The sequence below is a fragment of the Hypomesus nipponensis genome, chromosome 25, assembly GCF_054491055.1.
Source record: "Hypomesus nipponensis isolate SF chromosome 25, ASM5449105v1, whole genome shotgun sequence".
Lineage (NCBI taxonomy): Eukaryota > Metazoa > Chordata > Actinopteri > Osmeriformes > Osmeridae > Hypomesus > Hypomesus nipponensis.
In genome coordinates this window covers 5,273,062-5,299,930 of record NC_140385.1, presented here as the reverse complement: position 1 = coordinate 5,299,930, position 26,869 = coordinate 5,273,062, and the positions used below count along the sequence as shown (strand labels likewise).

At 48.8% G+C, this 26,869-nt stretch overlaps 4 protein-coding genes across 6 annotated transcripts; 3 read left to right on the top strand and 1 right to left on the bottom strand.

Moving 5' to 3' along the window:
• Positions 1 to 71: 71 nt before the first annotated feature.
• Positions 72 to 4,703, top strand: ttc5 (tetratricopeptide repeat domain 5). Its single transcript, XM_084691298.1, has 10 exons — positions 72 to 355; positions 959 to 1,091; positions 1,271 to 1,482; positions 1,666 to 1,816; positions 2,006 to 2,097; positions 2,202 to 2,258; positions 2,633 to 2,779; positions 3,069 to 3,283; positions 3,730 to 3,874; positions 4,302 to 4,703. The coding sequence occupies exons 1-10, from the start codon at positions 221 to 223 to the stop codon at positions 4,419 to 4,421; spliced, it is 1,407 nt and encodes a 468-aa protein (XP_084547424.1). The 5' UTR covers positions 72 to 220; the 3' UTR covers positions 4,422 to 4,703.
• On the bottom strand, positions 4,691 to 7,631 carry ccnb1ip1 (cyclin B1 interacting protein 1). Of its 3 annotated transcripts, none has more exons than XM_084691301.1 (5): positions 7,548 to 7,631; positions 6,829 to 7,143; positions 6,523 to 6,669; positions 6,081 to 6,246; positions 4,691 to 5,117 (listed from the first exon to the last, which is right to left on the bottom strand). In XM_084691301.1, the coding sequence occupies exons 2-5, from the start codon at positions 7,123 to 7,125 to the stop codon at positions 4,951 to 4,953; spliced, it is 777 nt and encodes a 258-aa protein (XP_084547427.1). In that variant the 5' UTR covers positions 7,126 to 7,143; positions 7,548 to 7,631; the 3' UTR covers positions 4,691 to 4,950. The 3 variants fall into 3 exon arrangements, with proteins under 3 accessions (XP_084547427.1, XP_084547426.1, XP_084547425.1); XM_084691300.1 differs by having other exon boundaries at positions 7,485 to 7,622; XM_084691299.1 differs by having other exon boundaries at positions 7,254 to 7,611.
• A 1,536-nt stretch (positions 7,632 to 9,167) lies between these two features.
• LOC146222001 (uncharacterized) lies at positions 9,168 to 15,722 on the top strand. Its single transcript, XM_084691311.1, has 3 exons — positions 9,168 to 9,243; positions 10,889 to 14,232; positions 14,348 to 15,722. Exons 1-3 carry the CDS (start codon positions 9,168 to 9,170, stop codon positions 14,582 to 14,584), a joined length of 3,657 nt encoding a protein of 1,218 aa, XP_084547437.1. The 3' UTR covers positions 14,585 to 15,722.
• Positions 15,723 to 17,566: 1,844 nt separating this feature from the next.
• slc7a7 (solute carrier family 7 member 7) lies at positions 17,567 to 26,733 on the top strand. Its single transcript, XM_084691312.1, has 10 exons — positions 17,567 to 17,869; positions 19,155 to 19,809; positions 22,148 to 22,273; positions 22,546 to 22,690; positions 23,758 to 23,881; positions 24,049 to 24,152; positions 24,447 to 24,543; positions 25,220 to 25,369; positions 25,565 to 25,748; positions 25,928 to 26,733. Exons 2-10 carry the CDS (start codon positions 19,308 to 19,310, stop codon positions 26,002 to 26,004), a joined length of 1,509 nt encoding a protein of 502 aa, XP_084547438.1. The 5' UTR covers positions 17,567 to 17,869; positions 19,155 to 19,307; the 3' UTR covers positions 26,005 to 26,733.
• Positions 26,734 to 26,869: the final 136 nt, after the last annotated feature.

Genomic DNA, 26,869 nt, shown 5'->3' with positions numbered 1-26,869 from the left:
AAGTCGGTGTGTTTCGGCAATGGACACATTTCCTGTTAGGAATGCTTCCGGGAAAACAAATCTTAGAAGTAATTTGCTCAATTGAACAATATAAATTAAACAATGTTGTTTAAATTAATGCCAATAGATATTCTCTAACTATATTCATGCTGACTAAATAATAAAGTCCAACAATTGAAGCCCTTTTAAAGCGGCCATCAGTTCTTTTCAGTGCCACCAGATGGCGAGTTTTCATTTCATTCTACAATTTTCTTCTTCTCTTGCTGCTTGTCTACAACAACCGCTGGGAAAGATGGCGGAAGTGGAGAAGGATGGAGAGCCTGCAACAGACAAAGATGATTTACACATTTTAAAGGTACTCGTTGTGTTTATCATCACTATAGCACATTTACTTATTGTCATATTGCCTGCAGTAGATTTAACATATACATTGGTGCTAGTCTATCTACTTAGGTTAGCCACTGTAGTTTCTGAAAGTGCATAGTCGTTACTATAACAACTGACACTAACTGTCAGGATTATCGTCCAAATGTGGTGGTGAATACATGATCATAAACTAGAGACTCGCTGGCTATAGACTTCTATAAATGTGAAGCATCGGTGGGAATACATGTGCTGATCTGCCCTGCGCATCGGGATGCTAGGTACCTGCTGCTACGCTGCTGATTCCTTTGTACGATAGAGGCTACTACTGTACTGTACCGTACATGGGCTATACAGGGCCTGCTGTGGTGCTAGCAATCCAGATGGTTGACCGGCCATGCAGCCATATTGCCGTGTCATCTTTCTTTCATTTTGCGACACACATTCACACATGGAACAACCTGGCTTTATCTAGTGTCTATCTTGCATCTGCTTTGTCTGTCTCAGATGAGCTAGACATGTCTTCTTTTGTTCAATGATATTATATTGATTGTGCTTTATTGTGAAACAAAATATACCCTTTTCTTTGGTTTAGGTCATTGTGGATGAATTGTACAATTTTAGGGACCATTACTTTGAGACACACAGTGTGGAAGATGCTGAGAGGAAACAGAATGATGTCGCTGTGGAGATGGAGAAAGCACTCAAGAAATTAGAGGAGAAAGAAGGTAAAGATCACTGCAACAAGAAGAAGTTATCCCTTGTTAAATGAGATTCCCAACGATTAGCACGGTAGCATTGCAACCATTCACAATTCATGCGCAATATGCCAAGCTTCCGTGCAATATCAAGTTTAGGAAAAGCTTGTTGACTTTGGATATTCTTAATGTTGCTACTCCGCCCCCAGAGTCTCACAGGCACAGTGCAGAGTTTCTGCTGCTGAAGGGCAGGTGTCTGAGCGTGGCCCCGGCCTTCAGTCCCACCGCGGAGGAGTGCCTGTCCCGGGCTGTGAAGCTGGAGCCGGGGCTGGTGGAGGGCTGGAATACCCTGGGGGAGCAGTACTGGAAGAAGGGAGACCTGACCACGGCCAAGACCTGCTTCACTGGAGCTCTGCAGCAGGTGAGGTGGAACGACGCCATAGAAAAATCATGCAGTGTTGAAGTTGAGATGATGTGTGATTTGCGACTGCGTTTTGCAGTGTCTTGTAAAATGTATATTGTCCCCTCGGAATTAACCGCTGTAATACCGTTGGAACTCTACACTTCTGGTCTTTATCTGAAGTCTTTCGTCTTCCCCTTCCAGAGTAAGAACAAGGTGTCCCTGCGCAGCCTGTCCATGGTGCTGCGGCAGCTTCCAGGAGGGGGCAGCGATGAGCAGGGCAAGCGGGTGCTGGAGAGCGTGGACATGGCCAGGCAGGCTGTGCAGCTGGACGTCACAGACGGGACCTCCTGGTGTGAGTGTGTGTGTGTGTGTGGGGCGGGGCAGCAGGATGCTCCAGAAAGGAAAGTGTGTGTTTTTCAATGAAGGAGGTATCTCTCAATCACCGTGCGGAACAGAGGAAAGCATCTGGTAAACTCTTAAAAAAAAAAAAATGTATATATATATATATATACAACAAATATGTTTGTTGTTATGTTGACAGACATCCTGGGGAATGCCTATATATCTCTGTTCTTCACCTGCGGACAAAACCCACAGATGTCTCAACAGGCCCTGAGTGCCTACGCCCAGTCTGTGAGTACAGGACACATCGAGCATAGATCTCTTTTTCCAAAGTAGTTTCTTTTACATTTACTGGTGTCTACAGAAGTTCCAACTCTTTCTTTTCCGTCTTTCAGGAGAAAGTGGACAGAGCAGCTTCCTCTAACCCTGACCTGCACTTCAACAGAGCTACGGTCTGACACACATTTATGCTTCTGTAAAAATTCCTGTATTTGAGGTACTACTGTATTTATTTGTTCACGTGTGCAAAACCTTCCGCTCATTAAACCACACAGATATTCTACCTGTACTACGTGTTCCAGTCAGTGGCCTCGCCCTTGTGAATACTAATAATGGCCGGGTTTCCCAGATTCGTTCTTAGGAGCGTACTTAGAATGCCCTTAAGAAGCTCTTAGTGGTACAGGTAGAATATCTGTGTGGTTTAATGAGAGCTTCTTAAGAGCATTCTAAGAACGCTCCTAAGAAGCTCTTGGCGTTAAGAGCTTCTTAACGAATCTGGGAAACCCAGACAATGACGGTTCCTGACCGATCATTCTCACCCCCTCAGCTGTTCCAGTACGAGGAGATGTTTGGTTCGGCGCTGGGCGGGTACAGCCGGGCGGCGGCCCTGGACCCTGGGTGGGAGGAGCCTCCGGAGCGGGAGAGGCAGCTGCTGGAGTACCTGAGGAAGGTCACAGAGCTTACAGAGAACAAGGTGGGACGGATGAAGGTCGCACACACAGAGACGACACCATCCAGACAGTAACACCCACTAAGGCATCTTTCACTTAGAGAACTGTCATACCGTAGAGTTATGAGTGCAAAATACAGATTGTAGTTGATCGTTTTGGTGTATTGGAATAACAACCTTTTCATTGGAAGAGATGACCACTTCTTTCATTGGAAGAAGTGTTTTGCAGGAGTTTTCTTTCCACCCAGTAGGTGGCAGCATGTCATTACATGTCCTCTCTACTTGTATAACTCTTCCCTCCTTTCATCCCCAGGGCAAGGTGAAGGCGCGCCGTTTGAGAACCATGTTGTCCAACCTAAGCACCTCAGCCCTGGGGCCGTGTTCCCACCCTCAGTTCCGCTCCCCCACAGGCCGAGTTGGGAGCCTGGAGCCCCGGTTGCTGTCTTCCCTGACACACGGCCACAACGCCGGGGTGGCCGCCCTGGGCAAGGTGGTGTTCAGTCTGGCCTCCGAAGGACGCATGGCCTTGTGAGTTCACCCTCGGGGGTTGTGTTGATCCCTCCATTCACAGTTCAGTCTCTTGTCTACATAAGGCTACTCTTTCATCATTGGTTAGCTCTCTCTCTGTGTATTTAAATTTATGGAAAGTAGGAATGCAAATCACTTTTCTGGCTCAAGCATGGACTTTGCCTTCTGTATACATGAGAAAGTAAACAGAGGCATCTCCCTCCCTCCCTCCCTCCCTCCCTCCCTCCCTCCCTCCCTCCCTCCCTCCCTCCCTCCCTCCCTCCCTCCCTCCCTCCCTCCCTCCCTCCCTCCCTCCCTCCCTCCCTCCCTCCCTCCCTCCCTCCCTCCCTCCCTCCCTCCCTCCCTCCCTCCCTCCCTCCCTCCCTCCCTCCCTCCCTCCCTCCCTCCCTCCCTCCCTCCCCTCCTTCCTTCCCTCCCTGCCTCCCTCCCTGCCTCCCTCCCTCCAGTACGTTTGGCATGGTGGACAGTGAGGAGACGTGTTGCGTGGTGATGGTGTACAACACTGCAGACAGCTGGGGGGTGCTGATAGGAGACTCTGTCGTCGTCCCGGAGCCCCAGGTCAAACGCCACAGCGTAGCGCACAACGGCCAGGTCTGTGTCTGCGGCCTACACACAATCATGTTACAGTATATGTGCACGGAACGAACAATATCTGAATAAGTAAGTCAGATGGCTGAGTGGTTAGGGAGTCGGGCTATTAATCAGAAGGTTGTTGGTTCGATTCCTGGCCGTGCCAAATGACGTTGTGTCCTTGGGCAAGGCACTTCACCCTACTTGCATCGGGGAGAATGTCCCTGTACTTACTGTAAGTCGCTCTGGATAAGAGCGTCTGCTAAATGAGTAAATGTAAATGTTTTACTTTCTTTATGTACCTTCAATGCGTATCATCTTCTAACACTGTATTTGGCTTTACAAACGTCTAGTGTAGATAAATACTTTTACTCCCCACTTAAAAAAAAAAAAAAAAACTCCCACTTTGAATTATCTGACGTATTGGTTTCTTTTATCTCCCTGACAGTCTTTTGATTTCCGGAGTATACGAGTGGACTCCCCTCTGCTCCTGATCGTGAACGGAAAAAAACAGAACGCCCAGAGTCAGACGGCTGCGTCAGTGAGCTACAAGCCTCAGAGCGAATGAGAGGAGGGGTGGAGGAAAGGACACATGAAAGCCTAAGAGCCAGAAAGAAGCATGATTTATACGTTAAAAACTGTGTGCCTGTAATGTTTGACTTCCTGTAAATAGTAGATACTTTGAATAGTCTTTTAGACAAACCCTTTGTACATATTTATAAATATTTTTTCTTTTGTATTCCGTTGCTGTGGGTGGGAGACAAGTGGATTTTTGTAAATGAGGAAAATGACAATGATAACTGTGACGACAATGCGTTTAAAAAGAATAAAACAAACTTCCCACATAGAATGAAGACTAATAATTTATTCCAAATTGGACAGAACTTCACAAATACAAGCATTGGTAATAAAGTTGAAATTTTCACAAATACAAGCATTGGTAATAAAGTTGAAATTCAAAATTCATTTTTATAAAACTTAAAGAACACGATAATCAAAACAAAACTGCAACAATAGGCAATAACCAATGAACCTGTAATTCATCTAACCATCAGATGACAAACACCTCATCCGACAGTCTTGACCAGTAGGCACGCTCAGTGCTTCTTGATGAAGCAGCGCCCTCTCTCTCTGGCTGGGGAGCTGAACTGGAAGAAGGTCCTCGCACCCTCGGGCTCCAGGGAGGAGAAGAGCCGGCTGTCCCCTTCGGGGCCCATGCCCAGGAATGAAGGGCTTCCTCTGGGAGAGGGCTGCCTGACCACTCCTGGAGAACACGCAGGAGGTTCAGTGTCTCCTGTTTTTGTCAAGGCGTTTTCCCCTTTGAGCCATCAACTAACTTCATCCTGTGTTCACCCTGTTGTCCCTACAGTATACATGCTTCTTTGTGTCCTGTCTCAAGTGTTTTGTTTGCATAGTTTCCTGCATTCTCTCAATGTATTCCTGTATTTCCTTTCTTTACTAGTTACCAAGGACTACTTTGTAAAGATGGATATCATACAGACAGCAAATTATCAACGTAAAAAACCCCCATCTACAATAAGATTGTCTCCTTCCCTCAGCCTCTCTGCCTCTCTCTCCCTCTGCCTCTCTCCCTCTGTCTTTCTCTCCCTCTGTCTCTTTGCCTCTGCCTCTCTCTCCCTCTGTCTCTCTTCCTCCCTCTCCCTCTGTCTCTTTGCCTCTGCCTCTCTCTCCCTCTGTCTCTCTCTCCCTCTGCCTCTCTCTCCCTCTGCCTATCTGCCTCTCTCTTCCTCTCAAATGAGGTGAAGTCTCTGCCTCTGTCTCCCTCTGCCTCTCTCTCTCCCTTTCACCTGAGGTGAAGTCTCTGCCTCTCTCTCCCTCTCACCTGAGCTGAAGTCTCTGCCTCTCTCTCCCTCTCACCTGAGGTGAAGTCTCTGCCTCTCTCTCCCTCTCACCTGAGGTGAAGTCTTTGCCTCTCTTTCCCTCTCACCTGAGGTGAAGTCTCTGCCCCTCTCTCCCTCTGTCTCTCTCCCTCTGTCTCTCTCCCTCTGTCTCTCTCCCTCTGTCTCTCTCCCTCTGTCTCTCTCCCTCTGTCTCCCTCTCACCTGAGGTGAAGTCTCTGCCCCTCTCTCCCTCTGTCTCTCTCCCTCTGTCTCTCTCCCTCTGTCTCTCTCCCTCTGTCTCTCTCCCTCTGTCTCTCTCCCTCTCACCTGAGGTGAAGTCTCTGCCCCTCTCTCCCTCTGTCTCTCTCCCTCTGTCTCCCTCTCACCTGAGGTGAAGTCGGAGGCTCCGTGGGGGGCTGTCTCTCTCTCCCCCACCACCATGTTACGCAGCCTGAGGGAGTCGTAGAGCCCCTGCAGCTTCTGGTACTGTCTGTTCCTCTCCATCAGGCGCTCCGACACCTCGCTGTACTTCCTCTTGTACTCATCCGTCACCTGGGTGACGGGAAGAGAGGAGGAGGTGGTGGTGGAAAGACAAATGAAGAAGGGAGAAGATGTCAGCGGGGTGGAGAGGTTCAGCATGAAAAGCAGGGTCGGTCCTCAACAGGTCTTCCACACAGGAGGTTTGTGAGTCACAGCACCTCAGCGACCGACCCACCTTAGGTCACACCTGCTAATACGGCCTGGGCTCAAGGACATGCTCACAGACACTGCAGCGTTTTAGGACCAGTTAGGAGTGTCATTTATCAGTGATGCATAGGTTACAAGCACCTTCTTCAGAGATGCAATCTCCCCCCTCATCGCACCGAGTTCCAGTTCTCTACTCTGGTTCTGTTGGGTCAGGACTTTCTCCATTTGCTTCACCTGCCCCTCTGCCCTGGACAGGCTGTACTCCTGGTACATTCGCTCCTGGTGCACCTGCCGCACACACAAGCACACACCAGAGATCCTCACGTGGTGGCACTAGCATGTGATAATCGCCGTTTCATGCGGATTTGCACACACATCAAACACAATGCCGAACCATTTGAATAGTGGTGTGCTTGAAGAGTCAAAAAAAAAAACATCCTCGCTGACCTGGTAAGTCCAGAAGGCCAGCGCGCGTGCACTGATGTCCAGTACAGTCTCTGGCCTGAGTCCCGCGAGGACCATGGCCTTGTACTCCTCAGATGGGGACAACTCTGTGCGCACGATGTCAAGCTTCCCCGAGAGCGCAGAGGAACAGGCGGGACAGATCGCTGGGGATCGACTGAACTCACCGGAACCGTGCTGATCGCAAAAGGCATGTGAACAGGCCGTGACCCAAGCAAATCCACACAACTTAGACCGACACTTCGGGAAGTTGCAGAGCAGAGTATCGTCGCAGAGAGACATGTATATAAAGTAAATCAGCTACAACAGGACACAAAAGCATCACAAGAGATGATGGTTAGAACTCCACGAGCAAGCTAGGTGGTTACCACGAGTAGGTAGTTAGCACCAGCTGACAGAAGTATAGCTACCTTAGGGAACTTTAGGCCCACACAGGATAATATAACAGTATCACAAAACTAGATCAGACAACAGCAATATGTGGTAATTTATCTTACTGTTGGCTACCTAGCTTGCCACACAGGCGTGTTTGGTGTTACTTAACTAGCTAGCTTGCTACTGTAAAGTGAGCTAAATTGTAACACAAAAACAGTCCGAACCGAGCCCTAAAATCCATGCATGAATGATGATACAATGTTTACCAATATTTGACAAATAACTTCGACAAATGTGGAAGCGTCAATGATAAAGTAACATTAAAAAACCTGTGCTAGTAAGATGGCAGGTTAAAATGTCCTTCAAAATACTGAACAGGTAAAGTAATCTGATTGGCTATTATTGACTACTTTCTCACTTAACCAATCATAACACTGTCTACATTTTACTCTTTTTATTTATTTTTACATTTTACAGATCTGATTACAAAACCGTGGCACCCTGATTCATTTTCTGTTAAAATGTCATGTAATTCTAACAATGTTAGTAATTATTTTTTTCCGTTTGATATGCAGCATGTTTTCATGTGCACAGACACTGAAGTCATACATGTGGGACACCTACTTAAATGTGGTATTTTCTTTCTATCTCCCCTTTATCCCTGCTCCACGTGGTACAGGAGTGAGGGCGGGGGGTGAAAGAGGGGCATTGTGCAGAACAGCAGTGGATCCGGGGGTTCATAGTGAGAGAGGGGAGACGGAGATGCTCACTCAACTGTGTCCAGTGCGCCATTGTCGCAGATTCCCATCTATTCTTTCCCTTTTAAATAGAGCTCCGCGCGCAGCAGTGGAAGGAGGGGGTCGGGGGGTTCAGGCAGTAGTGTGCGCTGGGGAGACAGAACATGGAACACATCCATGTTCTAATGTGGCTGGGCAATCTCGAGAACCCCCCACCCCCGTTAATTAGCCATCTTAAAATGAAAGGCAAATGGACCCCATTCATTCGGCTGCAGGAACCACACCAACATATTTCTGTCTATCTTGCGATTGCAATTATGATTGTTGTTATGATTTTCAAATGTTATTGTTAAATTCATAACACTTTAGTCAAGTAAAGTCATTGTTATTTATAGAGCACATTTAAAAACAGCCAATGCCGACAAGTGCTGTACAAAATCATCAAAGTGGAAGACCTAAACTGATTTAGAAGTTCGAATCTAAATATTAGTCTACAAGTCAGGTCTTCTATCGTCTGTAGACCTGGTTTGTTTCTAAAAGTGGAGCTACAAAAAATGCGTTTAATTTATGAGACTTAATAAATATGTCTTCCGAAAATAAGTTTCAACATCCTTTACAAGTCCAACAAGAGAGGCATATATTATTTTTGGTTGAATCCATGTGTTTTTTGACATCACATTGTCATTTTTTGATTGAAAGTTTAACTGCTGTGCGGTGCATGTATAGAGAAAATACGGAAGAAAGAGTGAACCAGGAGCCTGTGTGTTCCATGCTATTGAAATGCAAATCTCATTGAAGAACAGGGAGAGGTTGTGTGTGACTGCAGTGTATGCGTGTGTAATGTGTGTGCGTGTGATGTGTGAGTGTATGCATGCAGGGGAACAGCAGGAGAGGAGGGGCGCAATTTGGGCAAGTTTTGGGAGAGAGAAGACTTTAGAAAAACAGCCACACACGCACTCACTGCGGCATCAAATGACACGGCGCAGTCACACGGATTTCCACTTTTAAAACCGTTTTTCTCAATCCAAGGAATCAACTTTTGATAGCCTACTCCCAGTTCAAATGCTACCTGAAACTCCACTTAACTGCAATCAGGAGTTATAGAGGAATTGTTTGGTTTTGGGGATTGTTTGGAACGCGTGCAAGTGCGAAAAGTGCCCGGTGTGGTTTAATCGACTGATGCCCCCCTCTCTCTCTGGCCCCTCGTGAATCATGTCACGCCGGAAACAGAAAAGACCTCAGCAACTCGTTAACGCGGATCCGGGGGGCACGCTGCTGCTATCGCACGGTGAGAAAAGTTCATTATTATTCTAGTGCATGTGTTACTATTAACGGGAAATTACTCCCACTAAGCAGAATCCAAGCAACAGGTCGCCACATAAACCTACAGCTCTCGCGGTCAGTATCAATAGGTCCTTTCTTTTGTCATTGCTCTGTGGTTCCTCTGCAATGAAAGCACTGGTTGATTTAGCTGGTTCATTCATAAGTTAATGGTGTACTTTTTGTAGTCCTACCAATGAATTTGTTTTTATTCAAATGCATGACATTTTGATGTGCATGTTGAAGATTTTTCACCATTATCTTCAGTATAGGCCCCTGGTTGATGTCAATGCTAAGTTTGTCTGCAGTCACTTAAAATTCTACTGCAGGTTCTACAGGACAGACCAAGCAAACTAAATATTTACATTCAATGAATCTGCGGCCATTTTCTTGTGATGTTAGTCACTATTGAGGCAGGCCCCACTGCTGGGGGTCTACCATTGGCATACAGAAGTTTCCTATTCACCCAAAAATGTGGATAGCTACATGGGGGAAGGGTAAGGGCTGTTTTGGTAAAGATTAATCTCTACCCTTCTATGCTCCCTCTCCCTTCTCTCCATACTTCTTTCTTTCACATTTCCTTGTTCTTCCCCCTCTTTTTCTACCCTTCTCTCAATGCTTCCCCCCCCTTCTCACCCTGCAGTTCTATTGACTGTATACTCCCTCTCAGTTGGGGGTGTAGAAGGTAGAACAAATCTGAAGGGGGGGGGGGGTGCATGCACCTCAACCTTCCATCTAATGTTTGGCACCAGGAACATACCTCATACCGGCATTTCGACTAAACGAGTTATTCGCGTAATTCGTTCTCAAACTAGAATTTCATTCTATGAGCCTGAATCTGTCTCTGTTTCAATGAGGAGCTACTCAGCCCTTAGAAGTAGTGAGAAGTACAGTCATTAATTCCATCACTATACAGCCCTCCAGCAGGGAATACTTAGTGTGTCTCTCCATTGTTTTTCCCCTCCCCCCTCTTTCCCCCTTAGTCTTTCTCACTCTGTGCTCAAGATTTTGAAAGAATTTGACCCCAGAGCTCGAGGGGTCACACAAACTGACCAATCAGAGCTGCCTGGACAGTGCTCACAACCCTTAGCATGGCCCGACCCTTGACCCCTGTTGTGACGTAAGGGGGAAGGGTGAATGAGGAGATGAAAGACGTAACTGCTGGAGTGAGGGGTGGGTTAAGAGGGGTTATGGGTTGTCTTGGTGATGTGCATTGTCTTCTGAAAGGTGTTGTCATAGCAGCAAGGTGGTCTGCCAGCTTTTGTGGGATAAAGACGCTTAAGATTTGTGCTTTGGAGAGCACAGAGTAAAATGAGACAAAAGAAAGAAGCTGTAGAGACTATGTTGCCTTTGTCGTGTTGAAAAACTGATACGCTTTAAAAACATAGCCTCGAATACTTCATTGAAGTGTAATGTGTGTCGTATATGCATTTCTTGTCAAGTAAACTGTTAGGGCCTGTCATACTTGTTTTTGTTTGTAGCCTGCTTGGCTTGTTTGAATGTGTGGAACGTGGAGACTTGGCAGACCTCAGTCTTCACAGATTCATTGTTCAGTTGCTGTATGCATGTAGTGTCGAGCATCTCCTTATGACTGTCTTTCCCTCCGTCTACAGATGACCAGCTGGTTGTGAAATCACCGTCCACTTCTCTGGGTTCAGAACTGACCTCCTCCTCATCCTCGTCCTCTCCCACCTCCCTCCAGGACTGCCAGCCCCCCCTGGCCCCTCGTCCGTCCCCCGGGGGGCTCCACGCGCCATCCCTCCCCAGCGAGAATTCCCCCCCCCCACACTGGCCCAGCAACATCACCCCCTTCACTACCTCCCTCCCTAATACCCACTCCTCGCTCTCCCCAGACTTCCCACACCCGTCTCTGTCCTCCCAGACGCACTCCCCTCCACTCCTCCTCGGTCAGACGTCTGGACCACACACCCTCACCCACCAGAGCCTCTCCCACCCCACCATGACCTCCCCTCAGATGGGCCGGTCTGCCACCACCACCTCCTCCTCCTCCTCGGTGTCCTCTCTGGGTACCACGACCCACCAGGAGGTGACCAGTCCCGGGCAGCAGACGGCCTCCAGCCCCCTGGGCCCGGGTCAGATGCAAGTTCCTCCAACCCTGGCGGTGTTGCTGGAGGAGCTCAGGTTGCTGCAGCAGAGGCAGATCCACCAGATGCAGATGACCGAGGAGATCTGCAGGCACGTCCTCCGCCTCGGAGGGGCTGTTTACTCCCAGGATGGGCCTCAAGCGGCTACCAACGGCCACCACAGATCTGGATCTCCTTCCCCAACGCAGCCCTCCCCTGCCCCGACTCGGCCTACCTCAGATTCGTCTCTCCTTTCTGGGCTCCCCTCCCTCTTCCCCCAGCCAGCGGTGTCAACCAGCCTCTCTCAAAGTAATGGGAACCGGGCTCCGCACTCTTCTACCTCGTCCTCTTCTTCTTCCTCCACCCTAAGTTCATCAGCTGCCTCCCTCCACCCCCTATCTCTCTCTCTGGGTCTCCCCCCACGCTACCTCCACGAGAAGTCTTCCAATACGTCCCCCTTCGGCCACAGCAACGGGGTCGGATTTCCCACGCCTCCCCTCCCCACCTCCAGCCTTTCTCAGGACCTCTTCAACCCCAGCTCTTCCACCGGGTCCTCGGCGAGCTCCTCCTCGTTAGGGCGTCCGCCACACGCCTGCCGGTTTTGCGGGAAGGTCTTGAGCAGCGACTCATCCCTCCAGATCCACCTGCGGTCCCACACGGGCGAGAGGCCGTACCAGTGTCCCGTCTGCCTGAGCCGCTTCACCACCCGGGGGAACCTGAAGGCCCACTTCCTGAGGCACCGCGAGCAGAACCCAGAGCTCTCTCTCTCCCTGCTGCCCCCGGCCCTGTCCGACCAGATCCCGCCCACGCCCACCCCCAGCCCCGCCACCTCCACCAGCCAGAGGCGCAGGAAGCGCCGGGCGGAGGACGAGGAGGCTTTTGCAGGCGTGAAAGGAGGAGTGGGGCTGGCGGACAGTATGGCTCTGGGTTTCCTGTCCGGAGGGTCTTCTCGCCCCTCCTCCTCCTCTTCTTCCCTCCCCCTGCCCCCCAACGTGGACATGGCGCTGCTCTCCACGGCCCACTCCCTGCTGCAGCTCAACCGGGCGTCCGCCGCCGCCGCCGCCGCGGCCAGCGCCTCCGGCAGCATCTTGTCTCCGTCTTCGGCGGGCTCTTCGTCGTCCGCCATGGGGAGCCTGTTCAAGGGAGCCAAGCAGCAGAGGTTCGACGAGAATACCCCTCCTCATTCTGGACTGCACCCCAGCTCGCCTTACTCCCAGCTGGCCCACCTCCCCAAGATCCTCTTCCCCGGCGGGGCGTCTGCCCACCACCTCGCCCTCCTCCGCCCGCCGACACACCCCTCCGCCTCCCACCTCGCCTCCCCCCACTCTCAGCTCCCCTTCCCCTTCCCTCCGTACCCTAAAGCACCCACCTCATCGTCGACCTCTTCCCCCACTTCCTCCACCCAGACTTCCGACACCTCCAAGCTGCAGCGGTTGGTGCAGAAGCTGGAGAAGCAGCCCCAGGGAGGCGCCGCCTCCTCTTCGCGTTTCCAGGACGACAACTCTGCCAACGGGGACATGAACGGCCAAGACCTGACCACCAGCTCCAACGCCTACCGCAGAGAGATGATGGCAGCCTTAGGCCTGAGCCCCAACACCACGGCGGGGGCGATGGATCTGGCCAACCACGACCTCCTCGGATCCAACAACCCCTCCCTGGTCCCTAACCAGTGCGGGGTCTGCCTACGTGTGCTCAGCTGCCCCAGGGCGCTGCGCCTCCACCAGGCCACCCACCTGGGGGAGCGCCCCTTCCCCTGCAAGCTGTGTGGCCGCTCCTTCTCCACCAAGGGCAGCCTGAGGGCCCATCTGGCCACCCACCGTGCCCGCCCTCCGAACGCCCGCGCCCAGAACTCCTGCCCGCTGTGCCCCCGCAAGTTCACCAACGCCCTGGTGCTCCAGCACCACATCCGCTTGCACCTGGGGGGACAGATACCTCCGGAGGACGACACGGAAATGCCTCTGGAGGACGACGCGAACCACCGGAAGATGAGTCACCCCTCCGTCTCCCCATCCAAGCCCCAACAACTTCTCCCTCTGGCCTTGACCATGGGCAGCAACAGCGGCTCTATCGTCCAGAACCCTCCAGTCCAAGTCGGCGGTTTGGATTTGGGGGTGGCTCCCAAGCAGCAATCCCTGGCAGCTGATCTGAGTCGCCCGAAGGTGGAATCTGACCCCTCCACTACCAGTATTAGTCCACCTCTGACTCATAATCCACAAGAGGCCCTCGGTCAGAAAGAAAGCCCCCAGACCAACGATGGGCTAACTAATGGCTCCACTCCCACCCGTGCTGACCTCGCTGACGCTGACGCTCCGATCGTCTCCATCTCTGCCCCAGCAGTCAGTGGAGAGGCTGAGGCTGAGGACCAGCCCCTCTCCCTGTGCATCTCCAAGCCTGGCCTGGACGGTGGGTTGAGAGAGAGCCTCAGTAACGCCTCACCAGCCGCAGAGAACAAAGTTGGCTCTCATCGAGGTAGCCCCGCCCCTGAATCCACCCCGAGCTCCCCAGCCCTAAACCAGTCACCTGAGCTCCCCCTTTCAGCCAGCCCTACAGCGGCAGCAGCAGCCTCTGAGCCAGCAACAGACGAACTCACACAGAAGCCCACTTCGGAAGAGGAGCCGGCAGTCACCACGGTGGGGGAGAAGGAGAGCACCTCGCCCAGGGACAGCTCATCCGTCCTGGGTACTGAGACGAACGAGGAGACCCCCTCGGAGGTTTGCGATGGTTCCCAAGAGAAGGCGGAGCAGGAGGCAGTGCAGCAGACTGCTCCAACACCACCAGCACCACCAACACCATCTCCCCAGGCCCCCCGCCCAGACAAACCCTACAGCTGCTCCCAGTGTGGAAAGGCATACGCCAGCCGCAGTGGACTCAAGGTATAAACATACACTACTGTTGTAGATTGGAATCAAAACACCTTGATATAATAAAATATATGTATATTATATATAATATACCTTACCTAAAGTGTTGTTTTTTTCTGTTCAACAGGGACACATGAAAACCCATCCTGGAGCTGTGGCTAACGCCTCTTCAAAGGCTCCACTGGTCATCCCGGCCAATGAAAACGAGACTGTGGAGGATCGGAGTTCAAATTCAGCCAATGGGACCCCGGGAGAAAAGATTGATGTTCAGCCACTGGTAAAATCTCCTGAGCAAATTTCCTCTCCGGAGGAAGTTCCCACTGTTTATGGTGAAGGCAAGAAACCTGAAGACATTACTGAGTAAAAAGCAGAGTCTGCTTGGTTAGAAAAGCCCTGACAAGGAAATGTATTTTCAGATTAAATTGATCCATTTTAGAATCACTGATTCTATGTTTATTTTTTTATATTATAGTCCAGTAGGGATAGTCTATCCAGTAGTGTGGCATGTTAGATTGTTTTGAGGTAGTGACTCAGTCAAGTCAGTTATGAAATAATGTTACTATTTCAAAGAACACAGTGAGGCCTTATCGATGCATGTTACAGAATTTCCCTAGAGGCAAAAACACATGTGTGTGTGTTTGATGGTACTGTATTTCCAGCACAAACTACTTCAAACAAGAACTACTGTAAAATGAAAAGAACCAGGTTTAGGTAAAAAAAGTATTTTACACAAACTTAACACCAAAATAGGCCAGTTTAGCAGCGGCCACATTGTAAATATGAACCTTGGTTCCATCTTTTAAATCTTTTTTTTTTTTTTTCTCTTTTTTTAAACTGTCATGCTGCTGTTCTGAAATGTCAATGGAGTTGCACTGTGTCAACTGCTGTTCATACGTCCATTTATACAAACACAACGATTGTGATGATGCTAATGATGATGATGATTGTGTTACACTGCCAGGTATGTTGACTTTGTAAATCCTCGACCTGTCCTGGTCTAACTCTGTAATCACCTTATCTAATGCCCAATCAGTCTTCCAACTTCAGTGATTGTAATCGGTTTATCTGTTTAAAATAAGGGACAGAACAGATATTGTATGTATGCACTGTGGTGTACTGAAACGAGCTAAGGGAGGTGTGTGCGTGCGTGTGTGTGTGTGTGAGTGTGTGTGTGTATGTGTGAACCAACGGATCTTCGCCAGAGACCAGGATGATTTGTCGGTGTCTGATATATTTACCTCACCCCTTCTCTTCCTCCTTTGTGTTCCTGTCTCTCCTCCTTCCCCCCCCCCTCTTCTCTCAAAGCACTTGAGAGTTAAAGTTTTCTGCCCCTGCAGAACTTGTCTTCACTGTATCCCTGCTACTTAGCTCAGTAATAGTTTTGTATGTTTCATTTTGAAATGGTATACCGCCATTGTTTTTGTACTGTAGTAAAAAAAAAAAGTGCTTCCACATAGGATGTCAAAAAGAGAAAATAAAATGACGGTGATGGTGAAAAAGAACCCCCCTTTTTTTTATCGAGGTTGTCGTTTGTGTGTTCACAATTCGTCCCAGAATAGCTTATGTCTCATTCGGTTCCACTCTCTGTTTAAGTATTCCGTGAGCATGACAGTGTTCCGTGTCTGAGTGTTCCCTGTCGGCCTGTCTGCTTGTTTGTCTCAATGCCCTGTGTGTGACTGAGTTCTTTTGTCTGCTGCTTCGATAGCAGTCTACTTATTCTGCCTTTTCTGCCCTCATTTTCTTTTCATATGTTTCAGTTCCTCGGGTTCTATGAGGTGTGTGTGTGTGTGTGTGTGTGTGTGTGTGTTTGTGTGTGTGTACACAAGGGATAATCAGTGCCTGTGTGAGTGCCGCAGTGTGATTGAAAGTGCAGCTGTAGAGCCCCCCCCCTCCCTGTCCTTCTGTGTGTCATACTCTCTTTCATACTCACTCTTTCATTTTCCCTTTTATTTCCCCCTCTCTCTGTGTTCTCCCCCTCCATGTGTAATGGGGCTGACACCCAGGAAGCTCTAATCCGCACACAATGACACCCCTCATCCCCCCTGTGTGACTGGAAGCAGGACAGGGGGCAGTGTGGACCAACCTGGCCAGCTGTCCCCAAAATGGCTGGTAATCCCCACACTACTGAGGCTCCAGAAACCATGGTGACCGGTAACCAAGGAGAGGAATCTGGAGGGGGGGCAAGGGAAGGGGGAATGGGGGAGAGAGAGAGACAAAGGGCTGAAAGGAACCCCCATGTGTGAGAAGTTTGTCCACATGCGTTTCAGTGATAGAGACATGTCTCAATCAAAAAGGGATAGGAATTAGGGTGAAAGGACGTTCCCAATGTTTGGTTTTCAGTTTGAGATGGACGACTTGTGAAAAGGCGTAGTCTTAGATGTGGGCGGGGACAGCCGTCTTGATCAGGTTAGCCCGACCCCTGCAGATAATCAACAGGTGGCTTTGCTATTGATTACAATTCACATTATGCTAATGTTAATCGACAGTACTACTTTAATCAGTCGCTGTCGAAAAATCATCATAGATAAGTGTTAACTGTCTAGATCAAAGTAACAAACAAACATTCCATGACTGATTATCTTAATTGATGTTTTACTTTTTTTTTTCCAGCAAGTCGAAGTTGACTTTTTAAAGACAATAAGCAAAAAAAACAAACACCAGATTCCATTCGAAGTCATCGAACACTAAATGATTCCACTGAAGGAACGGTTACCTTTTCCCACCAGAGGGGGCTGTAGGCCATATACTAGGCTATTTCTAAGATAAACACATCAAACTTGACTGACATTCTGACTCCCTCCCACCGTTTCGAAATAATGGTTAATTTGTACTTTTAATTATTTGCTGGGTCTAATGCACATACTTCTTTTGCAAAGACTAGTTCAGTCTTGTATCGGGAATTAAAATGTCAGATTAATTATGATCATAATATAGCCTATGTATGCAAATACCAACAAGTGAACGGAAACTCGCGATTTTAAATACAATTTAAACGATTTGTAGTTGCTGCAGTTATGTTTACAGTCATTGGAACATATGACCTATAAGCTTGTCCAACTTTGTCAGCTATTGTTGTCATACGAAGCACCGTGTTAATCACCGAAGACTCTACGTGGCCCCATTTAACGTTGATGATATGGATTAATCAGTTCAACAGAAACCCAATTAATTACACCTACTCAAAAGCGTCGTAGCAAGTCATCAATTGAAACCACTCCCACTTCCTCACCTCCTCTCTTGTCCCCTTGGAAGCCGCGTCAGAAAGCAGAAGTTCATCAGCTGATCAAATGGAGCACCTTCAGACCAGACAGACGGTCATCGGTTAAAGCCGGGCCTGCGATCGGTGGACGCGTGACTGATATAGTGAAAGTGGAGAGAGAAGCGTGCGCAAGGACAGACGGAAGGTATTGTGGAAGTCGTTTGAAAATCTATGAAGTTTGAATGGATGTCCGCACTTGAGATCAAGGTTTTATAGATCTCTGGACACTGAATCGAGAGCGAACAGGAAGACCAAAATAAGACTCCTCGCTAGGTATCAAGTTCACCTGCACGCGCATCTGGAGAAGGTAATAACCACAATGTAGCCAATAAAAGCAGACTATTGGAGCGACCAGATGTTGCCTCTACAGTGGTCAAAGGGTGTTATCTGGTAAGCCCTATGATGATGTTTAACACTTATTCCCCTAAAAATCATTAGTTCATTTATTAACCTCATGGCATTCCTGGCTCGCTGGGCATGTTCATCAATACACTCGTTTATCAGTTCTACTGTAAAGATTAACCAGTGAGAGGCTCACATTAGTTGTCGGTGCAACACCTAAGGCTGATTTCAGAGGCTGCCTGCCACTAACTTGCAACAGTAAGACGGAGAAAGAGACTGACAAACTGTCATGTGTATAACCTTGAGTGGACATATTGAAGCCTCTTGGGAGAGTTTATCTGTGCCTTGTGGACCTTGCACTCTGGTCCTTGAGGAGCCTCCCTCCCTCCCTCTGTCTCCAGCTCTCCTTGTAGTCACATGCCAGGGCTATCTGCAGTCCAATACTGTGAAATCAGTCTTCCTTTTGAACTTGCATATCGCTGGGTGAGCACTCTGAACTTCTCGGTCTCTTTCCGCCACTCACACAGTGGTCTGCGTGAGTGGGTTTCTCTGTCCGCCTTCTGGTCTGTCGAACCCAAGACCAAGCTGCTGCGGTAGGAGGGACTGAGGGATCGAAAGAACGTGTTTGCCATTCACTAACGTAGAGGTGTGTGTCTGTCTGTTTCAGATCATGTGTGTTTGGATGGATGATGTGTGTGTGTCTGACATGTTTTGACACAATGCATGTGTGTGTGTGTGTGTCTCGCGGAGAATGTATGTTATAGGCATGAGGCGTATGTGTGTCTGAGAATGTAGCTCATAAGCCCAGTCTTCCTAATCAGCCCGGGCCACGTGCGTCTCTCCTCATTAGACTCTAGTCATTAGACTTTCATGCTGAGGGTGATGAACTTTGGAAAACATGTGACTGGATCATCATGCTGACACGTCGTAAAGAGTATCTGTGTGTATACTTTTGTGTCAGTTAGTTGTTTAGACTAAACTATCGTGGTGGAAGTTGAAACTGGTAATGAACACTGCAATTTTTTCAGGCACATTTGTCACTTTGTACTTTTTTTTTCGGTCTGCCTCTCTGTCAATACACTCAACCTTAAAAGCCCCTTTACTCTGTACTCTAATGGCTCTTAAATTGCCATCTGTAAAAACCAATACCAAGCTGCGGGTGTGTGGGCGTGTGCATGTGTGGCCACTATTGCCTGGGTGAACATGCCGGCGCCCTGAGGCGGCTTCCGTGTTGTTCTCACAAACGTTTCATAAATGTGTACCCACATCTGGGATCAATGGTTGCCCATGGCAACGCCCGCACACTGTCTAATTCGTTTTATGTTTTCCACAGATGTCACCTGTGGGACCATAGTTGGGGGAAGAAAAAAAAGTTTCATTTTTGCCTCAAGCAATAAACCTCTCCCCTCTCACTGACTGACTGCTCTGCCGCCTGATCGCTGATCCCATCACCTCTTCCCCTCTGAGCCACCTCCAATCCAAAACAATGGCTACCTACAGCCCCGCCCCCAGACAAGACTCGCTCTGCGAGGCGAGCAATGGTGGCACCTCTCTCAAATCAGCAGGCTCCAACGAATCCATGAAGCTGAAGAAGGAGATCTCGCTCCTGAACGGCGTCTGCCTCATCGTGGGCAACATGATCGGCTCGGGCATCTTCGTCTCCCCCAAAGGAGTGCTGATCTACAGCGCCTCCTACGGGCTGTCGCTGGTAGTGTGGACCATCGGGGGCATCTTCTCCGTGTTCGGGGCCCTGTGCTACGCCGAGCTGGGCACCACCATCACCAAGTCTGGGGCCAGCTACGCCTACATCCTGGAGGCCTTCGGAGGCTTCATGGCCTTCATCAGGCTGTGGACGTCGCTGCTCATCATAGAACCAACCAGCCAGGCGGTTATAGCCATCACGTTCTCAAACTACATGGTGCAGCCCATCTTCCCCACCTGCATAGCTCCCTATGTAGCCAATCGTCTGCTGGCTGCAGCCTGTATCTGTAAGTAGACTGTGTGTGTGTGTGTGTGTGTGTGTGTGTGGGTTAGAGAGAGAAAGGTTGATGGGGGAGTTCTGGACTGTGGTAAATGGGAGAATGTGTCTGTCTTTGTGAAAAAAGGGAGAACAGAAATAACCAGGAGCTCACTAGAGGACCGGGGGAGCGTCGTGGCAGGAGAACTGTGAACACACACAGGGTGAAAGAGGAACAGAGGGGGAGAACTATGACAGGCCTCACGCGCTTCCTGTGTAAAATACACAGAATAAGGGAAAAGATCATTTTACTCAACTTCTCAAAAAACAGTTCGGTGTTATCAGTGTCCATGCCAAGGATAAGGAGATAATATCTAGACTAAGAGTGAGTCAGGGAGGGATCTACATTGAGAGCTTATCTCTTCTGTGATCACTCAGTTCAGTATAATAAATGGACGGAACTCTCAGAACAGTGGACTAATTAATAGAATTTTGAGATAAGAACAGACAAAACTCTGGGACAGACAGAACTCTGGAACAGATAGAACACTGAGACAGACAGAATTCTGAGACAGAATGTTGAGACAAAACTTTGGGACAGACACTTGACAGAAACTCTGACAAACAGAACCCAGTCTTACTGAGATGTGGCTTCACATCCAAGTTCCCAAACCTCACTGACTGCTGTAGTAATAAATTATCTGGCATGCATCCACCCATCAACTCCTACACAGACACACACACACAGATAAGTTAAGCTTTGAAGGATATGAATGTGCTGATAGCTGTGAAGCTATTCCAGCAGTGAGAGAAAGAGACTCTGACCTGTGGGCTAATGGCAAATGACTGGCTCAGCATGGTGCTGCCACTCACACACATGCGCGCGCACACACACACACTCACACACACACACACACCAGTCTCACATCACATCTGGACCACATCTACGTCCACTGGACCACCAGAACCTGATCTCAAACCTCCCACCCTTCTAGCCTTCCACTGTCAACATGCCACGCCTTGGTACATCTGGGCTCCCGCCCCCCTCTCCTCCTTCCAGTCCACAGGTCACTGTTGTCTGTCTGGGTAGGACCATATGTTATATTTGAGCTAACAGCCTGTGGAGATGAGACTATTATTGATGGTGTTATGATCGTTCCTGTCATACAGGGAGGAGGTGGAGATGGGGGTTGTGTTTGTGGGCTGGGGGAGGCTGATGTGTCACTGATGTGTAAGAAGTGAGGTTGAGATGTTCATGTGAACTTGGGACTTGACCACGGGCCAATGCTGCTTTCAAGACAAAACACTTTCCCACAGTTTTATAACGGAAAGAAAACGATCAGGCATTTTGTAGATGTGAAAGACATTTGGGAAATTGAATCACTTCCGGTTCGCCCCTTCAAGTACCAGAAATGTTTTTTTCTATGGCCAAAGGCACATCTCCTCAGTATCTAAATGCAGATGATAAGATTACAGTTTAGGCTGTATCGAACTGCATGAGAGCCTCGGAATAGGATGATTGTGACGATTCAGACCACAGCCAATCCATGCTTCAGGTTTATGATCTTGGAAGGAACAAACAAAGATAAAGGCCTAGGGAGAGATAAGGATAGGGAGGAAGCTGAAAAACATGTTTTCTCAAGTAACATACAATATCTATGTAGTGTTGGGCAGATCAGTGAGCCAGTCAGTCAGTCAGTAGGTCAATAAAGTATGTGGCGTATGGTTATCTCTGTAGTAGAAGTTAGAGTGTCAAGTACTCACAAGCCTGACCATGCTAAACCTTGAGAACATGGTTCTGTGTTCTCTCTCACTGCGCTGCGCCCTACCCCAGACTTCTGACTCTCTCTGTCTCTGAGTGCGTGTGGCCTTGTCTGTGTGTGTGTATGGTCATGTCTCTGTGTGTGTGTGTGTGTACATGGTCATGTCTCTGTGTGTGTGTGTGTGTGTATGGTCATGTTTCTGTGTGTGTGTGTGTGTGTGTGTGTGTGTATGGTCATGTCTCTGTGTGTGTGTGTGTGTGTGTGGTCATGTCTCTGTGTGTGTGTGTGTGGTCATGTCTCTGTGTGTGTGTGTGTAGTCATGTCTCATTGTGTGTGTGTGTGTGTGTGGTCATGTCTCTGTGTGTGTGTGTGTGTGTGTGTGTTGTCATGTCTCTCTCTGATGTGCTGCTCTCAGCTTTTTTGATCTGAAAAACAGGCAGGTCTGTTGGAGTCAGCAGCCCCATTTCCTCAAGCTTGGCAGACTTGGACACACAAACACACACGCAGGGATATTTGTATGTCTAGCAGTGCATGTGAGCATGAACGTGTCTTCTCGTGTGGGCGTCCATATCACAGTGTGTTATACTCTTTGTACCTACCTCGCAGGTTTGCTGACCTTTGTGAATTGTGCCTATGTGAAGTGGGGGACCAGAGTCCAAGACTTCTTCACCTACGCCAAAGTCATAGCCCTCATCGCTGTCATCATCACAGGCCTGGTCAAGATAGGACAAGGTACTGACGCACTGTTAAGCCCTCATACGCACACTTTAAACTCTCTCTCTCTCTCTCTCTCTCTCTCTCTCTTTCTCTCTCTCTCTCTCTCTCTCTCTCTCTCTCTCTCTCTCCCTGCCTCTCTCTCCCTCTCCCTCTCTCTTTCTCTCTCTCTCTTTCTCTCTCTCTTTCTCTCACTCGCCCATACACACCTCTTTTCCCTGACGCACAAGCACAGATTCATTGAATTGGATATGAGAATGACTGCGATCTGTATGGCTCGACTCTCTCAGGTCATACCAAGAACTTTGAGGGTCTGTTTGAGGGCTCGTCCACAGACCCTGGGAACATCGCTCTGGCTTTGTACTCTGCACTGTTCTCCTATTCTGGCTGGGATACCCTCAACTTCGTCACAGAGGAGATCAAGAACCCTGAGAGGTGAGGGGTATGGGGGGGGTGAGGGGTTAGGGAGGTGAGGGGGATGGGGGGGGTGAGGGGTTAGGGAGGTGAGGGGGATGGGGGGGTGAGGGGTTAGGGAGGTGAGGGGGATGGGGGGGGTGAGGGGTTAGGGAGGTGAGGGGGATGGGGGGGTGAGGGGTTAGGGAGGTGAGGGGGATGGGGGGGGTGAGGGGTTAGGGAGGTGAGGGGGATGGGGGGGGTGAGGGGTTAGGGAGGTGAGGGGGATGGGGGGGTGAGGGGTTAGGGAGGTGAGGGGGATGGGGGGGTGAGGGGTTAGGGAGGTGAGGGGGATGGGGGGGGTGAGGGGTTAGGGAGGTGAGGGGGATGGGGGGGTGAGGGGTTAGGGAGGTGAGGGGGATGGGGGGTGAGGGGTTAGGGAGGTGAGGGGGATGGGGGGGGTGAGGGGTTAGGGAGGTGAGGGGGATGGGGGGGTGAGAGGGGAGGGAGGTGAGGGGAATGGAGGGGTTGAGGGGGGTGAGGGGGATAGGGGGGTAAGGGTGAGTGGGGTGGAGGAAACTGTCTTTATTGTGGTTAAGTTTAGGGTTTGAAAAAAGATAAGACCCAGATGTTACAGGGCAGAAAGACAGATTGAAAGTAGTGTTGTTTTAGGACAGGTTTGTATCAGGTAGAGGGGAGGAGGGAAGCTGGGAGGGAGGAGGGTAGGGTGAGAGGGAGGGGGGCTAAGGCTCCTCCTGGTATTTATCTGAGCCTTCGCTCTGATTCACACAGCCAGACGCTGATCAAATGGACCAAGACATGTGATTGGATCACAAGCTACTCCCAGGGTTCTCAGGCAGATTATGTGACAAACATCCCTCACTGTTCCCCACCTCCACTCCTCTACTCCTCCCCACCTCCACCCCTCCCTCCTTCCCCACCCTTGCCCAGGGGGGTTAACTGGTGACCCGCTCAGTCATAATGAACTAACCCTGAATCTGAGCCAGATCATTGCCTTCAGCCTTACCTTTACCTTCCCCTACCCCCTCTTCCCCAGACTTAAAAACCCGTCTCTAACTCCCTCTGGTGTTTGTTTGTGTGAACTGCAGGAACCTGCCCATGGCCATTGCAATCTCCATGCCCATCGTAACTGTGATATACATCCTGACCAACGTGGCTTACTACGCTATCTTGCCCATGCAAGCCATTTTAGACAGCGATGCTGTGGCTGTGGTGAGTCACCTTATATAATATCAATACTTTCTATATAGTTTGTTTACTCGGTTCACTTTCTGGTTTCTAACCATGACTTACAATTAACTATGTAACCGTAATTTACCTTGATATTGGTGCTACTAGGCTTGGAAATACACAACCCTTTTTGGTTTTACCCTCCATAGACATTCGCGGACCAGGTGTTCGGAGTGATGAACTGGACGATCCCGCTGGCTGTGGCTCTCTCCTGCTTCGGAGGACTCAACGCCTCCATCCTGGCCGCCTCCAGGTGAGAGGGGACCTGAACACACCTGTTCCTGAACACACCTGTTCCTGAACACACCTGTTCCACCTGCTCCTGAACACACCTGTTCCTGAACACACCTGTTCCTTAACACACCTGTTCCTGAACATACCTGTTTCTGTGTTTTGGTCATCAGCATCGTCATTTCATTACACCTGTTTACCACCTCACCATGCTTTTCTGTAGATACCAGACGTCAGAGTAGAGATGTGTGTGTGTGTGGCTACTCCAGTGAGTGTGTGTTCCCGTGGTGTGTGACACGAGTGTGTGTTCCTCCAGGCTGTTCTTCGTGGGCTCCAGAGAGGGTCACCTGCCCGACTACCTGTGCATGATCCACGTCACCCGCTACACACCCATCCCAGCCCTCCTCTTCAACGTCAGTCAGCCATCTTCTTTTTCTGTCTTCTCACTCTTCTGAGCCTTGTTTTACTGTCTTGTTGATCCTTTCCAAACAACTTTAGTCTTTCTTATGGTGCTCACTGGCCCAATGTACAACAACCAATACTATCATATGTCTGGATGAATATCTAGCTGTCTGGCTATAGCTGTGCAATGTTGCCTGGTTTCTGAACACATGCTGTTTTCTGTGGCTGGTTAGGTAGTTATACCAGTTAGCTATGTGCTTACACAGCTGTTCATTGTTGGGATAGTGTGCACTTACCTCTGCACTCACCTTATTCTGCAAACATTCCAAATACAACTGCCATTCTGATGAATGTTGGGATGTTGATGTATGTTGGGGCAGTATGCAAACACCTCTATAGAATTCTGTCTGGTTCCAAATTGTCAAATGTGTTTTCCGATTGTTTGCCTTAGAATCCCATTCCTCTCATTGTCTGCCTAGCTCGTCACAATTTAGTCTGTCTCAGAATTCTGTCTGCTTTAGCATTCCATCCTTCTAACCCATTAACTGCTTCAACGTCTATCTAGCTCATAATTCTGTCTGCCTCACGAGTTCTGTTCCCTGTGAGGGTAAACAAACTGAATGTGGTGCTGTCATCAATGCTACTGTAGGCCTGTTCACTGATTGGCTGTGTGTTGCTGCTGTGCAGGGTGCCATGGCCCTGGTCTACCTGTGTGTGGAGGACATTTTCAGACTCATTAACTACTACAGCTTCAGCTACTGGTTCTTTGTGGGCTTGTCCATTCTGGGCCAACTTTACCTGCGCTGGAAACAGCCTGACAGAGTGAGACCACTCAAGGTAAAAAAAAGATATATATATTTTAATTATATATCTATATGTTCATTTGAATGTCAGTCCAATGATCAATTCCCACCAAAACAGTGGAGAACTTACCTTGTGAAAATATAATATAGCAATGTTAACATTCCTCACATTTTCATACACATTTGTGTTAACATGATTCTCCTCTATCTATCTCTCTCCCTCTCTCAGCTCAGTCTGTTCTTCCCCATCATCTTCTGTCTCCTCACCGTCTTCCTGGTGGTGGTCCCGCTCTACAGTGACACTGTCAACTCCCTGATTGGCATCGGCATCGCCCTATCAGGGGTGCCCGTCTATTTCCTGTGTGTCTACACTCCCGCCCACAAAAGGCCCATGTGGATTCGCAAGAATATTGGTGAGAATTCCATTCACATTCAACTCTGATGTGAATATAATAACATTACTAGTAACGTTGTTTCACATCGTGCAACGTTTAGTGAAAAGGTTTGTGTTATTCTCTAAACTATAAGGTAGATGTATTTTTGAGTCTTTCAGGTAAATTTTCTTTTGTCCCCCAATCTCTTTCTCCTTCAGCCTCCTTCGGTCTGCTGATTCAGAAGGTGTGTTACTCTGTTCTGACTGAGATGGACACCGATGACAAGGCAGATTAGAGACCCTCAAACTAACATCTCACTGACTGAAGACGCACAAACCCAGAGGCTCAACCACACCCAGGTGGCCAGATTCTTCCACTGAGTGGCCAAGAACAGGGTGCTCATGTCAGCAAGAGAAATCCTTCACTGGACCAAGCCCTGGCTAACCAATCATGGACATGATCATGTACTGAATAGACAATGGAATCCTGCCAGGGCCAAGATGACACAAAAGCAGACATCACAGAATATTCTTTACATTCCACAAGAATAAATTAACCATTCCTCTATATGAGATATATGTCGTTTTAACCGAACAATGAGGTAGATCTCTCAATTGATTGTTCAGTTCGTAATCGAAATTTGTGAAGTTAAAGAGTAATTCTCAAGTATTTTTGAAGGGCAAGTAATTACGTAGGATAAATGATCTTTACTGAGGAATGGAGAACATCTTTGAAACTGTAAGCACTGATGACCAGAGAAAATGTCTTTAGTATCTCCTATCGTGAAAGACCAGAAGCACCAAGGGTAAAGACACTCATGGCACATACCTCTCATGTTAAGGGTATTTGTTTGACCTGTAATATTAGTATTGCTGCCAAAGTAACGATCTTTGTGAAAGGCTTTTTTTAGTATTCTTTTTTTTCTTTTTTCTACATCCCCAAACCAGAGGTGGATGTTAATTGACCTCACAAATGGCAAAGTGAAGACTTTTTAAATGTATTTATAATAAATCACTCATGGATACTGAGAATTGCTCTTTTCATTTACATTGTCATTTAGCAGACGCTCAAATCCAGAGCCACTTACAGTAAGTACAGGGACATTCCCCCGAGGCAAGTAGGGTGAAATGCCTTTCCCAAGGACACAACGTAAATCGCCT